Here is a 17,927-nt window from a genome sequence, read left to right on the forward strand (position 1 = left end):
CTTTTGAACGTAGCGTTACCTGCCGCACTGCATGCCTTGCTGTGACCAGCGCTGTTGCTCAATCAAACAAAAAATACTGGCAGTGGTTTAATTGAATCTAACTTTATCTGAAATAAATGTTCTCTAAGTGATTTAGTTACTGAGAAGTGCTTCTCATACAATGCAGATGTTTAGACGAAGTGAACGCTCAAGTATGTCACTAGCTAACCTCCAGTGATGGAATCTTTAGCTCGCCGTACCTGCACCACGGTCAGATGAATGACGAACTTATTCACGATGCATTCATCTTGATCTGATATGCATACATACGGAGGATCAGGCAATGAATACAAATAGAATCTAAAAAAAGTGCTAAGCCGAAAGCAGCATTTTCACCAGTGAGGCAGTGACGAAATCAACGCATGAGTGCGGTAATGAATTTGATTACTGATAAAACGACTAACAACCAAATTCCCTGTTTTAGTTTGGATTATTTATTATTATTTACTATAAAATTATTTGATCAATGACCTTACAGTTTGAATTATTCTTCAGTGAAATGAGCTTCAGGAGGAAGTTGCTGACGGCGCTTGGTGTGTCTTGCTTGTACCTCGTGCTGGCTGTTGTATACATGGAGTCGAAAGCGCTGCCCACCTCCAGGTGAGTGAGCTACTGCATGCCATCCAAAGAGGAGTGGGCTGCCCACCTCGAGGTGAGTGGGCTACTGCATGTCATCCAAAGAGGAGTGGGCTAACTACGAAACCTTCTTCGCCAGGTGAAATTCACGTTCTCTACATCACATAAGTAATTTGTTCGGCAGGATGAGTGACACGAAAATACTGCACTTGCGTGCTACGTACAAATCAGTTCTTCAGGAAGGTGCAAATTATAGCTTATGAAAGAAAAGCGAGATATACAAAGGTTACGAACCAATGATTATTCACTTGTAAACATTTCAGGAAGAAGATGAAAATTAGAGAACCATTAAATAAGTGATTGGTCTAAGGAAAATATTCGACAGCAAAGAGTGACCCAGTAGTTAGAGTTCAGAGTGCCATGATTTAAGCCGTGAGTTGCGGGTTCAATGCCCCATCAAGCTGTACGAATTCTGAACAGTCCAGATTTGACCCTGTTTAACTCTGACATCTCAATTGTCTTAACTCATATGAATTAGATATATATAAAGAAATTATTGTTTTTACAGGCTGCACAAGCAACAGTGTGAGGTGAACGCTTGTGTGGTGACTCATGACCGCTCACAGCTCAGCAGCGCTGATGTTGTGGTCTTCCATACCAATGACTTTCTGCAGTCCACTCCGCTGCCAGACCCCCGACCTCTAGCGCAGCCCTGGCTGGTCTTTTCTCTCGAGGCTCCACCAGGTAGGAATACAATTACTAGGGCATCAGTGGAGCAAAAAAGCATAACTTACACCAATATAACATTTTTGAATGGACATGGACCTGATAACGATCATATTCGGGAGCAAGTGACACCACACTTTTATATTCAGTGAACACAATCACTTGGGTCGTTCGGAGAAAAAAGCTGTCTCTATGTGGGCATGAGGCGGCTAAAATCAACATGAGACTTTTAATTCGTATAGGAGAGTTCAAAAATTTATCTGCAAGCTGTAACATGAAATGAATATGTAGCATTTAATAATCTTTGGGAAATATTTCCTTTTGTTTAGCATTTAAATTAATTTTGTTAGGTCAATGCTATTATAATGGCTTGTACCTACTGAGTTAATCGTCTCCGAACCAGAGGCTTTCGTGGGGGAAGAAAATTACTACGCGTCTTGTTAACGCAAAATGCTCTATGTAGACAGAAACATTTAATGATATTACAATGTTAAGAAGTACAATTTTGCCAAATTACTACCCAAGTGACGTAGATGGCTAGTGTAGCAGCAATTAACTAGGATGCCTGATGTTGGCATTGTTCTGATGACCCATTAATAATTTTAGGATTATTCAAATCATTGTTTGAAAATATATTAATCTTTCAATTATCCATGGAATTACTCCATCATCCAATTATGTATTCAATCATCCAATTAATTATGCTAGGCGTACCATTCAGCTCTGATTGTCCCACAAAATTGGCGGTGCACTGCTGCGCTCGCATAAGGTTTCAGCGGCAGGTCTTCCCAGAGGCAAGGTTAACCTAATAATGATTCCGATTTACTAATGAAAGTTAACAAATAATAAATTTAAACGTACACAGGGAGGCTGTTAGAAGTTTATAAGTTTTGCCGCACACTTGTTTGAGTACGGATGATGAATAATGATAACTACTATCAGCAAAAGTAACTAAATGATAGCAACAATTTACTAACAAAATATCATAACATAGTTTAATAAAGCGATGCTTGTTTCGCGAAACGAAGTAAGGCTTCAATTGTGAAATTGTATCTCGTTCATCGCTGAATTTTTTTTTTTTTTTTTGTTCTTAATTGTTTTTACGACGTTTCTCCCACATGCAGGTTGTTTGCAAACGCGGTTGCAAACTGTTGCGGATACGATGCTGGTTATTGCTATCATTGCCTGTACACCGAAGAGAGTCTTCGAACCTTGCGTGCGAACATTGGCATAAACGTTGCATGTCCAGGGTGAAGAACTATTTTCAAACGCGTTTCGTTTAATGAAACAAACGGCACCAATATTTGGATAAATACTTGTTGTCAGTGTCCATACTCTAACTTTGAGTTTGACTTCCTCAATTTGGTGAAAATTTTATAGCCGGGCACTGAAAACGGCAATTAATATTGCGAAATATGAAACTTCGATGTAGAAAATCATGCTAACACGCGTGTCATACTAAGTACTTCGTCGAATGCTCTTGAACAAGCGGTCGTGAAGAGCTCAGGCGATGTGAGCGGTCCTTTGCATATTTTCCAACGGTTAAAACGCTCTCGCAAACTTGTGTGAACGTTCGCAAACATTGCACAAGCGGTTCCATGCGTCTAAGCACATCAACGTTCAGTTTCCATCACGCATATAAATTAATTGGTCTGTATTAAACTTGCTGGATAAATGAATTCTTGTTATGTTAGCTTTGTTTGTATGGCAGTGCAGACAAATCGTGGCATCGACTGGGGCCGCCTCAACAATGTCGTGAACTGGACGATGTCGCACCGACGAGACTCCGATGTCGTGGCTCCTTATGGCGTTGTCGTGAAGAGAACAAGTAAGTGAATAGATCGAGACCGTGACTTGTGTAATGAAATATTTTATAACGAAGCCTTTTTGCGCATATTTTGTGGGATGATAAAAAATGTGAAAGGGGAATTTAAAGAGAATATTTTGAAGAGAATAATATAAAGTCACCATTATTTTGCTTGGGGATTCAAGCTGTCGCTTTGAAAACGAAAAAAAAGTCAATTATCCCTTCGCGTCAAATTCATGTTATTGATATTTTACAACGATTCAGAATTGACCAGGAATACGTATGTCCACTGCTGGTGCCGCCATACAAAATTGAAAGAACAAACGAGGTGTGTGCAATAATTTACCTGTAGGCTGTAGTACAACGTTTAACAATACATACAACCATGTAAAATATGAAACAAATATTAATGTAATTTAAAAGTCATTTCTCGCAGTACCGGAAATCTGGAGACGTGACCACGACTATACATCCGGAAAAAAATTTGAGAAAATGACAGCTTGGATGGTGAGTCACTGCCAGACGCACAGCCGCAGGGAAAGCTACGCTGCCGAACTAAGCAAGTAAGACAACTGCAGTTTGGTACGACAACTGCGATAACTCTAATGTATTATAAATATAACATAAATGATGATCCACTTGTGTCACCGTTGAATATAAGGCCATATCTGGTCAGTCGCCGTCGCTTGTTGTCGCAGACAGACTTTCTACCGCAAACTGATTCTCGAACCCTCTCATTTCATTTTCCTCACGCCCCTCCATCCAGCGAATAGATAGATGGCTTGTTTACAATAGCAGACTACCGAGTTCAGTTGTCGTAAAAAGAAAGCGTAAAACACATCTTAATTTGCTGCTCACTGGTTACCTTAAAATGAGACTGTAATTACTTCAACCCATATCTCTTCCGTTTAGCCAACTTATTAATTATCAATTAACATTCTTCTACGTGGTGCAGGTACATTCCAGTGGATGTGTATGGTTCATGTGGTAACAAGAGTTGTGGATTAAGCCTCGTTCACCGTAATATAGGGAAATTCAACAGCCGCGACTGCGACCCGGTCATAGGAGAATACTACTTCTACCTCGCCTTCGAAAACGCCTTGTGTGAGTAGAGACTGCGACCAGTTCACAGTAGAATAATACTTCTTACCTTGCCTTCGAAAACGCCTTGTTTGAGTAGTTCTGTCAGTAATAGCGATAGTTAAATAAAACTATCGAAGATGTTTCAAGCGTCGTCTCTAATTCCGTAGCTCTGAAGCTATGTGTTTTTTAGACTGAGCGTAGGCTCCAGAGGTAGTTTGAGAGTTAAATTTGTGACCATCGTCTGTGTTACCGTTAGCACGAACAGTTGTTGGGGGGCTTCCAATCTCTTAACGAACGAGTGTTCCCAGACACAGAGCACGTGATCGTTCCTCACCCAATACTTCAGTAAACCAACACTTTACTAAACCATGGATTTTCAATATATATATAATAAAGTAAATATAATTAGCGAAGAAATAATAGAATCGTAAACAAACCTAATACCCTAAAACCTAAACCCGAACATTGTGTTTCAGTCCAATTCCAATTTCCACAAGTCCAAAAGTCCTTGTCCAAAAAAAAAAACGAAGCCTTCCTGAAATAAAACAAAAATAACACATGGAATACCTAACTAGAGAATATGAATACATAATAAACAAATTAATAGACACAAATAATCAATATAACGATTCACTCTGGAATTGAACAATCACAAATATAATCACGGAGCAATCGATTAACGCGTCTCCACTGCAAGAACACGAGATACAATAATAAATTCAACGCCCCACTGCTGGAGGTCGCTAAGGTGAATGAAAATTGAAAATGATAAACCAAAATCCTAAACCTACTACTACATTGCAACTTAAAAGTTATAAATACAGTAATTACATTTATTTCCTCTACAATGTAGCGTTACAGTACATGGTTAGCACGATCAGGTAGCGTTATATACGGTACATGGATAGCACGATCAGGTAGCGTTACGGTACATGGATCAGCACGATCAGGTAGCGTTACGGTAAATGGTCAGCACGATCAGGTAGCGTTACGGCACACGGTTAGCATGATCAGTAAGCGTTACGGTACATACACAGCACGATCAAGGAGCGTTACGGTACACGGTTAGCACGATCAGGTGGCGGTACGCTACGAGTAAACTAAGACGTGGCAGAGTTGCAGTACATTATTACCGCATCAGGTTGCGTTACACTACGAGTTTACTAAGATTTAGTTGCGTTCCAGTTCAAATTTAATACGATATGTTAGCCTTGCTTTACCCCTAAAAAGTATGGTCGCCACAGGTGCCGATTACGTGACAGAAAAGCTGTACTTGACGTTGACGCGTGACGTGGTGCCTGTGGTGTTTGGGGGTGCCGACTACCATTTCTATGCTCCGCCAAATTCAGTGATCAATGCTCTGGACTTTGCCACTCCTAAGCTGTTGGCGAACTTCCTATTGGCAACCGCAAACAATAGGACTGCTTATAACAGGTAAATCTATTTGCATTGGGAACGTTTTTGGCGGTTACAATCGAACGATAATGTTAACGGCATTTTTTCTACTAGCTATTGTTTGCCCTTGCTCGGTGGTTCGCCTCCTGTGGCGCAAGGGGGACTCGCCCGGGGCCAGCAGCTGTCGGTCCCTGGAGCGGCAAAGGATCCACCAGGGGGCGGGGGGCAATTTGGGATCAAGCCGCAAGGGGAGATGCCCAACACTCCCCCGCTCACAACAGAGGAAGATGGGACTAGCCGCCCCGGACCCCTCTTTAAAAACTTTCAAGGCGAGGGCCCCTCGGGGGCCCGCATCAGTGCCTGCCGGACAGGCTGGCAGCGGCCCTTAGGGTGATTGGACAGGACAGGCTGGCAGCGTTTTGGACAGGCTGGCAGCGGCCCTTAGGGTGATTGGACTCCGGTCCATTCACCTGCATCCCGGGCCGAGGAACTGGAGGTGGCGAAGGGGAGTGGGAGAGAGGCGAAGAAAAGAGAGGAAGGAAAGGCGTCACGAGGGTCGGAGGAGGAGGAGGAGGAGAGAGCGAGAGAGAGAGGATGAGGTTGTGGATGGGAAGCAAAAGAGTGAGAGAGTGATTGTGACGTGGAATGTGCAGAGATTATCTATAAGAGAGCACAATAGGAGGCGTTTGTGGAGAGTGGGAGAGTGATAGAGAAGATTGTGAGGAAAGGGTGGGAGATTGTTTTGTTGAGTGAAATAAGTGCGGATGATGAGAATGTGTTGTGGCTGGGAGAGGATGAGGAAAGAGTGGTGGTGGTACATGGGAAGTCGGCTGTAGTTTTGAGGGGTGAGGCTTTAGAGGTGAGGGTAGGAGAGGGACAGAAGAGATGGTTTGAGGAGAGAGTGACTGCTGTGGTGTTGGGAGGGTTGCGTCTGGTATCAGTGTATCAGCCTGTGTGAGGAACGAATGATGACGGTATGAAGAGGTACAGAAGAGCGGTTGAGAATCAAGTTGCGTGTGGTGGAAGTGAGAAATTGATTATAGGGGGAGATTTTAACTCGAATGTGGAAAGAGGGAATGAAAGGGAAGGGGTGTGCGGAAGGTATGACATTGGATATATGAATGAGGCAGAAAGGGATCTGATTGATTGGTGTGGGGAGCATGAGTTGGAGTATGTTAATAGCTACATGAGGTATAAAAGGAGAGGGATGTGATTTAATGTGAGGTATGGTAGATGGTACGAAATGAATGGTTTTGTGATGAGGAAGTGTGATAGGAGGTGGATGGTAAGAAAGATGAGGACGGATTGAGAATACGAGTTGTCGGACCACAAGCCAGTAGTGATGACTGTGAGAGTGAAGCGGAGAAGATGGAGAGTGCCAAGAGGGAATACGAGGAGAGTGCCAAGGATAAAGTGGGAGGTGTTGAAAGAATGGGAGAAGAGGAGAGAATACAAGGTGGAAACAAATGAGAGGATGACTGAGGCAAATGAGAGAATAAATGAAGGTAATAAATAGAAGGTGCTTGCGGAGGTGATGGCTGAGGCGGCGAAAGAAGTATGTGGAGTATGTGAGAAGGGGTTCAGAATCCCTGGACAATTAGGTATGAAGATGAGCTAAATGCGTTGAATGAGAGGCGGTGCGTTTGAGAAATGAAAGGGTGCAACTGGTGGGGAATAGGAGAAGGCTGAGGCAGAGGAGAGATGGCAGACTGATGGCGAGGCTGAAGAGAGAGGTGGCTGGAGCGAGAGAGGAGGTGAAGCAGGCGAGGAGAGCTTTGCGAAGACGGTTGAGGCGGCTTGAACGAGAGTGGTGGGAGAATAAGATTAGGGAATGTGAGGAAGCGTACGCGACAGGCAGAGTGGGAGACATGTACAAGTGTTTGAGGAAGATTGGCACGAGGGGATGCAAGGCGGGAGCGAGTACGAATATCTGTGTGAATGAATTTAAGGAGCATTTTGAGCGAGTGACGTGCGTGAGGTATGAAGAGGAGCCGAGAGTGATAGAACGGGCGGTAAATGGTGCGAGTGTCCTGCGAGAGTGTGAAAAAGCAAAAGAGGCAAATGATCGACTGAATGAAGTGTCTGAAAGAGAAGAGATTGTTGCGGCTATGAAAGATATGAAAGAGTCGGCGCCTGGGGAAGATGGAGTGAGGATTGAATATATTAAGTGGGCGGATGAAGGAGTGAGAGACAGAGTGATTGAGTTGGTGAGAGAAATGTTTGTGAAGAGAGCGGATGCTTGGGATGAATCTTTGAAAATAGGCGTTATGATTCCGTTATACAAGAAGGGTGATAGGAATAACTGTAATAACTATAGGGGGGTATGTCTGTTGAGTATGGGGAGCAGAATACTTGCGAGGGTGATAGCGAAGAGAGTGGCATGGTGGGCTGAGTATTTGGGGTTGTTGGATGAGGAACAGGCAGGTTTTCGAAAGGGTAGGTCGACAGCGGATGTGGTGCAAATGATGGATCGTATGCAAGAGGACGTGGTTGATTTGAAGAGAATGGAACTGAATGAGAATAGGGGCATAGATGAAGAGGAGTGGCCTGTGGCGAGACTGCTGGATTTGAGAAAAGCGTATCCGAGAGTGAACAAACTGGGTTTGTGGAGGTTGCTTGAGAGGTATAGAATGAAAGGGAAATGTCTGGATACGATTGTGGATCTGCATGAGTCGACTGTTTACAAAGTGAGAGGGAAGGAGGGAGTGAGTGGAAGCTGGGTGCCTGCGAGAGGTCTGCGAGAATGGTGCTCCACGTCACCCATCTTGTTTAATGTGTACCATCAGGCGGTTATGAGGTAAGCAGAGGTGGCGAGAAGAAGCGGGGGTGAAGAGGTTGGGGTGACGTGGAGATGGGTGCCAGGGGGTTCGTTTGCTGGAGAGAGTACATGGGAGATGGGGAGTAGTGAGTGTGTGAGAGTGAGAGTGTCCTTGGCTTTGTTTGCGGATGACACTACGATTGTGGGTGTGAAGAGTGAAATTAAGAATGATGTGAGAGCAGTAAAATAAGTGATGAATCAGTGGGAGGAACGAAACACTGAGGAGAAAGAGGAGGTGCTTGAGTTTGGGACGGAAGAGGGGGGTGAAATCAGAGTACTTGGGAGCTGGGTGATTTCGGAAGTGGATGTAAATAACAGGATCAAGAGAACTGAAAGTTTGTGGTTGAAAGTGAAAGGGTGGCTGAGAGGGTCGAGAATGTCTAAGAAGTGTCAGGCGAAGGTGGTGGAGGCGTGTGAGGGAGGACGCTGGGGGACGAGACGTTGACGCGGTTGTGGGGGAGGGGAGGAGGAGCCGGTGAGAGCCAGCTGCAGGAGGGGGAAGGTCGCTCAGTGTCCGGGGTGCAGCAGGGTGCTGTCGGCCGCCAATATGGCGAGGCACCAGAGGGCGTGCCTGGTGTGGGACCCTGGGGAGGGGGGGCAAGTCCCTGACGGGGATCGACGGCCCGGAAATGGAAATGGAGCTATTGCTTGCAGCAGCTAGCAAACCGCGGTAAATGATAATCCTCACTTGGATTTGGTTATAGGGCTTGCAACTCCACCCCAGTAACTTGCATGACCGCCGCGATGCACCACTCATTGCTACTCTGACATGACGGGCGAAGTTTTAGGCCGGATTCACATCATACTACCAGACATGTGCCAGTCACGGTCCAGCCCAATATTGTTAAGAATAAGCACCCTAGACGTTACTGGGGTGCGTTTTCTTAACAAGAACATTACTGAGGAGTGTATTCTTAACAATGTTAACCGAATGAATAATACAAACGTATTAGGTTTGCCTGAAAAATTTTTTTAAAATTACAATTCAGTGTAAAAAATACATTACGTTTTATTGTCAGGGATATACTAGGGTGCGTTTTCTTAACAAGATCATACTGAGGTGTTTATTCCTAACAAGAATATCTTAACAAGATAACCTTTACTGCACTTCCATAGAAGCGTTCGAGCCACGGGCATGGCAGGTGCCTTGCACGACTGGTGTCAATGCTTCTACAGAAATGCAATACAGAATATTTGATTGGACAGGAACTGACACCCTGTCAAAATTTTCGTGCCGATTAAGGTCGTTTTAGAGGTACTATATTCGGCTTAGGGGTGAATCAGGAGCAAGTCGGCCACGTAGGGTGTTTTGCTTCTATTTACCAGCCTCTTTCGGAAGTCAATTGCCCGGTAGGCCAAATCTGCGTAATATGCTTAAAAAGAGCAGCTGGTCCAGCTTCGTCATGATGCCCCTGGTCAAACGCTGATGACGCTATCGCACGATCGGGCTGATCAGTTGCTGAACAAGATAAACGCACGAACAATCGAAGTTCCCGCCATACGGGGGTATGTGGGGGTCTACCTCCCGCACCCCCATCCGGACAGAGCATACCGTTGCAGCAATTGAATAGGAAGGCGCCAGTTTGAATCAAACCTTCAATCGATCAGTACGTGGTGAAGAGTGCTCATTGCTCAATGCTTATCGAAAAGGTACTAGCCTATTATAGTTTTGTCTCATTCAGAGAGCTTTAAACAATTTGATGCTTTCAGAGAGCTTTAAACAATTTCCTTAAATTATGACGTATTTGACTGGAAAATTTAAATTATGAAGGAAAATTTGTTAAGTTTTAAGCTCAGATTTCGATGGAACTGCGCAGTTTTCCCGCCGGCTCCAAAACTGCGCAGTTTTCCCGTCCACACGCAACGTTTTGTCTGCAACGATTAGAACTGCGCAGACAAATCGTTGTGTAAAACTGAGCGTGTGGACCGGGCTTAATACTGCTTCCTGACAGAGTGCCGCACAAATATACGATATTCTCTCCTGACATTATTATAATCATCTATATGGTCGGTTCAGTGAATTAGCATGTCATCATATAGGGGGAAGATGAAATTCATAGTTTAGCCAGTGAAAACTAGTACGTGACGTGGGCCCGTATGCTAAATAGGGCACTAGCACTACGAAGTAGCACTACGCACTACAAGCCGTAGTGCCTACTATAGTGCGACATGGAACACCACGGTTGGCATGCTAAATAGGGCACTAGCACTACGAAGTAGCACTACGCACTACAAGCCGTAGTGCCTACTAGTGCGAAAGGGGAACACTACGGTTGGCATGCTAAATAGGGCACTAGCACTATGAAGTAGCACTACGCACTACAAGCCATAGTGCGACATGGAACACTACGGTTGGCATGCTAAATAGGGCACTAGCACTATGAAGTAGCACTACGCACTACAAGCCATAGTGCGGCATGAAACACTACGGTTGGTATTCTAAATAGGGCCAAAAGCATAACGCGCACTACTAAAGTCTGAAGTGTCCTACACACCGCACTTCACGACGACACTACGGTATATTAACCTTGTTTACTTCGTCAGCTATGGATCTGTTTGGCTTACAGCAAAGGCATGCATCATCGCGTAAAAACTTCAGAAACTACATGCCATGAATATAAAAAAGTGTACCGCTTCAGTGAACAACATATTAATCTTATGGCTGACATTTTCCTTGGCGAAACAGATGAACAAAGTAGAAGTAGAAAATACTTTTCTTGTTTTTGATACCATGTTTTGAATTTTCTTTTTTGTTTTTTTTCTGGAGTCATTTTGAATTCTTCTGCAAGAACTTTCCATGCTTTTCTCTTTTGTTAGATGTCTTTGAGAAGCGTGGACTTGAAATATATGATGGGAAAGGTGCGCATACGCATTGCGAATTTCAGCTCACCATCACAATTTTCACTAGTACCATTACCATCACAATTAGACATTTTACATCAATCTTCTTGAAAGAATAAGAATTACTTAGCGAATAATTAATTATTTGAGCGCTTAATTACAATTCTTCAGTAGACTCATAGCGTAGTGTGGCACTATAAAGTACTCTAATAGTGAAGTAGCACTTCAAAGTCTTTCTGCATACGAATCAGTAGTGCGACACTAAACGACACTAAACATTGTAGAGCTACTTCGAAGTGCTTATAGTGTCTGTGACGTATTAAGCACACCAACAGGATACTTCGTAGTACATAGTGCTACTCCGTAGTGCTAGTGCCCTATTTAGCATACGGGCCGTGATCAGATTATGAGACCGCAAGTTCACGTGGGCTATGAAAATCCAAGAGCATTTGCCTTCTCCAGCTAAACTCCATTGCCGCGACTGTTGAATATAAAATTTGGCTGATTCAATTCGTAGCTGAATTCCTGAAATTTCGTTTTTGAATTAAGGGGAGCGTCTGGCCAAAATTTTATCTCGGCTATCTACAGACGGATCACTTTGAAACTTGGTTCACATATGTACAACTGAAAAATAGACAGCTTTTATTCATGTCAATTTTTCGCAAAAAGTGAAAGAAAACGTGAAATTCTTAGTCAACGGACATAAAAGGAGGTACTGTAGAAATCTATCTCCTCCTAAAGTTTTGAAGTTACAGCGATGAGACATATACCATTCGATTTGCAATTAAATTATCTATCGATACGACGTAGCTTTTTTTTAATTTCGAATTTTGGTGGATGTGGGAGCATTTTTCCACAAATATTCGAAAATTTTTAACTTTTCCCCTATTTTCCCCCACCCTTTTTTTCAAAATATTTTCAAAACTATAGCAAAATTCGAAAAAAGCTACGTTGCATCGATAGATATTTGAATTGCGAATCGAATGGTATATCTCCCATCGCTGTAGCCTTGAAACTCTAGGAGATAGTTTTGCCGTGACAATAAGTTAACTTTTCAGGACAGCGCGACAAAGTCCCGCGCGCATCGAAATAGCCACTCAATGCAGCAAGGATGCAAAACTAAACGTTACTGGAGCTTGATTCAAGTCAAGGATGGTGGGAGCGACTGCTAGCACAGCACCCCGTACGACGCCAGTCGGGCTACTGAAGCTCAGCTCTAGCAGACACCCTATTTATGTGCACTGCAGCTAATTTCCCCTATTTAATTTGTTAAAGAACTCCCCCACCTCTCTCCCTTGTGAAATCTGTCGTGAGCGCATAAATCAACGTACAGAGATGGTTTTGGTACTGTTGGATAGCTCAGAATGTCAGCTTTAAGATGAGACTAAAAACCGGAAATGCCAAAATCCAAAAAAGTTGACCAGACGCTCCCCTTAAAACTTAATTGTAAAGGAATTATTGGCAATGTGAGTTTATTCTAGTCTTTATAATGCTTTTTGATGTCCATCTGCAGTTACTTCGCGTGGAGGGAGGACTACGAAGTAGATATTGGGGATCCGTTTCGTCCACACATCTGTGATCTGTGCGCCAAACTGCACCAGCATCCAATGGTGCACCAAAATGAGAGGCAAGTTAACTACTTTATCTCTTGTACTTTATCATTAGTAATGGCACTCGATTGCTTAAATCGTAAATTCATCAACATTTGTAGAGCGAAGAAAATTTCCCAACAATTTACCAAATCTTTACTGGAAACGTTTCCTAGTTTAGATCCATCATCAGTTCAAAAAACCTAAAACACAGATACCGGCTGTAGTTAATACAATGGATCAAAAACCCACAGGCTAAAGCCTTAATTTAAAGAAAAAAAAATATATATATATAAGAATTTCGACAATTACCGGACAAAATTGTAACATTACCGGACAGGGGTTAGAAAACCGGACAAAATCGAGTCCGGTTATTAAGTCTGCAATTAGTTTGTACTTAAAAACCGGACACGAATATAAATGAACTACACTACCGGACATACTAAAAAAACGTCAACCTCGTTAGGTTAGGATTAGAGTTAGGGTTAGGTGTGTATAAAACCCTTCTTTACGTTGCTTGACACCTTTTTACTAAGGTTAGGTACAGCCAAGTTAAGTTCTTTTCATTTTTTCAACAATTTTGCTTACGTCACTGGGCCAAAAATAAGTATAGTCCGGTAAAGTGCAATTATCGTTACTATATATTTATATATATATGTCACTACGATAATTACTATACTATATATGTTACTAAATATACTATATATATATATATATATAATATATGTTTGTGTAGTTTGGCAGAAGCTGTTCTTTAATGCAGGTTTCATTGAAGACCAGAGAGTATTTTTTATTGACAATTTTCTTAATTGTTTTTCTCTATTCGGCGAATTAGGCTCTTGATAGGAAGTGAAAATCCAAATATCAGGTTTCCAAGGGACATTTTATTATAATTTTACGGCGTTTCGAATGCAACGTCATTCATTATCAAGTATAGGAAGAGTTTCGCAACAACTGAATTTGAAATTTTGAAATGACATTAGTACAACATATGTATTATGGATACAGATTGGAATCAAAGCTTCCTGACAAATCCGGTAATTTGTAAATTAATAACTGGAGACCCGTGCTTGATGATCAGAGCCTCAGCTATCGCCAGTCTTGTGGCGTCTGGGCATCTCATGATGATTCTGGTGTGGGTCTCCAACGTCGCGCGAGTGAGTGTCTCATTATGAAGTGGTGTGGGTCTCCAACGTCGCGCGAGTGAGTGTCTCATTATGAGCCTCTCTCATGTGGTTCTTCGGTCCTCCGGTCTGGAGGTGGCATGTTAGGCGGCGGCTCAAAGTCGTGCTGGTCAAACCAATGTAATTTACGTTCTGGAGAAGTCTAAAACCTTCTTTGTGGCAGGAATACTTGTAAATAACATTAGTTTGTTGTAATGGGCCAGACTTTTTGCACGGATTACTTTTCATTATTAAATTCTTGATTTTCATATTTTATAATAAATCAGGAGTTTGATTCGGTCGGCTGCGGTCGTGCTTCTGATGTTATTCTGCACGATTGATTTGAGGACTCTTTTGTCAGTCTTGTGGCCTTCAGTCATCTGATTTTGGTAATAAATTGTTATAATACTTTTGTTTGATGTTGGTTCATTTTCCGTTTGGTTTTGTCGTGCTCGATAGTTTAAATTTCATTGTCGATAGTTTTATTCGCAAAGCCGTTGTTTACCAGAATTTGCTTGCAGGTCTGGAGTTCAGTTCTCAAGTCACTGGCCGATGTACAGGTTTTAAATGCTCTGTGTATTAAGGCGCGAATAGTGCTGGTTTTGTATTAAGACGCGTTCACACATTATATGTGTGAACGTGCTTTAGGAAACTTCCGATTATTAGGTATGTTATGCTAATCTCGAAGAAAATAAACTTTCTTCTTTATGTACCTCCATTACTCTTTTATTTCGCCTCAAAACTGCTCAATCATTTCTGCCGCACCCTGTATAAGCTAGCTAACACATTTCAATTGTATATTGTAATCAATATATAACAAATAGTCAAATGGTTAAAGACTACTTATAGCCTTATAAGAATTAGCTAAGCTGCTAGCTATGTACAATGTATTGCAACACTTTGTACCAAAAACATTCAATTTATTGGAACCTAATACAAACTAAAGGCAACAAGTTTATATACCAATTTGTCATTCATAGTACATTTAAACTAAACTATGAATAACAATAGCTCATAATAAATTAAAGACTGACACTAAATATATTTAAATAAAGGAAAAAAAAATAAAAATAAAAAAAATTTTAAAAATCGTGATTTTTTTTTTTAAACTCAAATGATTTAATCACATGATTTCATCATTCTGATTTAATCATTGCCAACCCTGAATTCAAATGGAAACAGTGCAGTCAGTCACTCAGTCAATACTAGTTGGTGTCTTTAGAGGGTAGAGCCCGGTAGATTTATAGGACATAAAACTAGTAGATCTATTGATAGTGTTGTGCACTGTGCTATCAGCTACCTATCTGTTCTGGGACTCTTCAATGTTTAGAAGATCCACCTTCCTGAAGTGTTTTTGTATATTGAAGCCAGTTAAATGTTCAATATTTAGCTTGTTACCTTGCTCCATTCAGGTTTTGCAAAGCTAATGAATAGACTTATCAATTATTGTCTACCCAAAAATCCCAAAGTGGTAAACACCACCTTGGCACATATTGAAGGCAAAAAGTGCCTTTTTAGCCATCCATTTTGGCCCATATACTATTATTGTTAGTAGGCTAATTGCAACATAAAAAATAACTTTTGAAAAAGCTGAAAAATAAAAAAAATCAAATAAATAAAAAAATCATGAAAAATTAATTTTTTTGATTTTTTGATTTAAAAAAAAATAAAAAAATCACCAACCCTGGATTGTATTCATGTTCTAAAATTTTCGAACTTATGATAGACCTGGGTTCTGAAAAGTGTTCCGCAAAGATATGGGGAATTTTGCGGAGTTTTCTTTGCTATTTTTGTATTGCTTAGTCTTTCTTGTGTTTTTTCTTCATTTATTTTACTGCGTTCATTTTTTCGTGTAACTGGAAGAATGCTCAATTTATTTATTACCACTCAGGCTGGCTTTCCGTTTGTTTTCGTCTAAATAATATTAAATAATGTTTTTTTAATGCGAAACTACTTAAGTGATGGTTAATATTAATTTTTATCATGAAAAACAGTATACAGTGAACAGTATACAGTGAAGTATACAGTGAACGCTGTTCATATGGTTCACTGGAGTACATATTTCTTTCATGTAAAATTATTTTGTCGTATTCTCAGTTCACGGCAGCGCGTGGGGACACTTGCGACTGGCAGGCCTGAGCCCCACACATACCCTGACCTCAGGGCCTGGTTCCTGGACCGCAACCCCTGCCGGCGCTGGTGGTTGCCCTCGGCAACGCCATCGCGGCGCAGTGGTTAGCGCTACTCTTATCGCAGTGGTAGCGGCACCGAGATAAGAGAAGTTAGCCGTGGTAGCTCAGGAGCTCAGTTCATTTCTCGGTGTCACTAGCGGGCGGCGATTGGTTGCCGTCGAAGGCGGTGCTTCCGGAATGGCCTAGGGTTGGTTCCCCTAAATGAACTCTGGTACGTGCCACCTGAGAATATCTCATGTATAGCCTTTGTTTGCATTGTCCCTCTCGACATCCTGCCCCCTCGACAGCATCGTCCTCACCTGCCCTCCTCGACAGCATTGTCCTCACCTGCCCCCTCGTCAGCATTGTCCTCACCGGCTTCCTCGTCAGCATGCATTGTCCTCGTCATGCAGAGCTCCAGATTTTAGTTGCAAAAAAAACACCAAAACCACCCTTCAAAATAGCCTCAGAACTATAAGAGTGAACCTAAGAAGGCAATAGCCATCGTGTGACGGAAATATCATTCAAAGGAAACCTACATTTCTTACTATTTAAATTATACATTAATAACTATAATCGGTTTTTCACATAAACGCTGTAAGCCTCCAAGTTACATTTTTGCTCAAACCTTCAGTTGCCCATTTTCTTGCTAATGTAGTGACTTCAATTCGTAACTCGCGCTATTATTTTTTGTAAATGTCATGCATAAATCCTTTTGTTACCTCTAGAACTTTATTGATCACCAATTTTTGTTACAGCTTTTACCTAAGTTATTCGAAATTTACCTTTTCACTAACTAACCAAATTTAAGATATTATATAATTATGTTTCACTGTTATCAATTCTTAAACGCGAATAAAACTCCTGTAAATTCTCACTAAAAAAAGTTGGCTGAACGAAGTAAATACTTTTTAATATTCGAAACAACCCATCTGATATTCGGAGTTACATCGTCCTCACCAGCCCCCTCGACAGCATCGTCCTCACCTGCCCCCCTCGACAGCATCGTCCTCACCTGCCCCCCGTCATCATTGTCCTCACCGGCTTCCTCGCCAGCATGCATTGTCCTCGTCAGAGCTCCAGATTTTAGTTGCAAAAATGGCCTCAGAATTATAAGAGTGAACATAAGAAGGCAATAGCCATCGTGTGACGGAAATATCATTCAAAGGAAACCTACATATCTTACTATTTAAATCGTACATTAATAACTATAATCGGTTTTTCACATAAACGCACCAAGCCTCCAAGTTACATTTTTGCTCAAACCTTCAGTTGCCCATTTTCTTTCTAATGTAGTGACTTCAATTCGTAACCCGCGCTATTATTATTTTGTAAATGTCATGCATAAATTCTTTTGTTACCTCAAGAACTTTATTGATCACCAATTTTTGTTACAGCTTATACCTAAGTTATTTGAAATTTACCCATTCACTAACTAACCAAATTTAAGATATTATATAATTATGTTTCACTGTTATCAATTCTTAAACACGAATAAAACTCCTGTAAATTCTCACTAAAAAAAGTTGGCTGAACGAAGTAAATACTTTTTAATATTCGAAACAACCCATCTGATATTCGGAGTTTGGTTAATAGAACATCAGTGAAACAACAGCAGCGCCTCTGCGTCATTATGTGCTTGGCTTCGTGTGAAGAAAGAAAACTCGTACATGCAGTGTACACTTCTGCATTTGGTACTTTTTTCCTATTCCAGATGAG

At 41.7% G+C, this 17,927-nt stretch overlaps 1 protein-coding gene across 1 annotated transcript; it reads left to right on the plus strand.

The window, feature by feature from the left end:
- Positions 1-538: 538 nt before the first annotated feature.
- LOC108678104 (alpha-(1,3)-fucosyltransferase C) lies at positions 539-17,144 on the plus strand. The gene is made up of 8 exons (XM_018166451.2): positions 539-639; positions 1,184-1,359; positions 3,053-3,169; positions 3,585-3,711; positions 4,104-4,252; positions 5,476-5,665; positions 12,799-12,912; positions 16,135-17,144. Exons 1-8 carry the CDS (start codon positions 539-541, stop codon positions 16,274-16,276), a joined length of 1,116 nt encoding a protein of 371 aa, XP_018021940.2. The 3' UTR covers positions 16,277-17,144.
- The last annotated feature ends 783 nt before the right edge of the window (positions 17,145-17,927 follow it).

The sequence above is a fragment of the Hyalella azteca genome, unplaced genomic scaffold (assembly GCF_000764305.2).
Source record: "Hyalella azteca isolate HAZT.00-mixed unplaced genomic scaffold, Hazt_2.0.2 contig13025, whole genome shotgun sequence".
Classification (NCBI taxonomy): Eukaryota; Metazoa; Arthropoda; class Malacostraca; order Amphipoda; family Hyalellidae; genus Hyalella; species Hyalella azteca.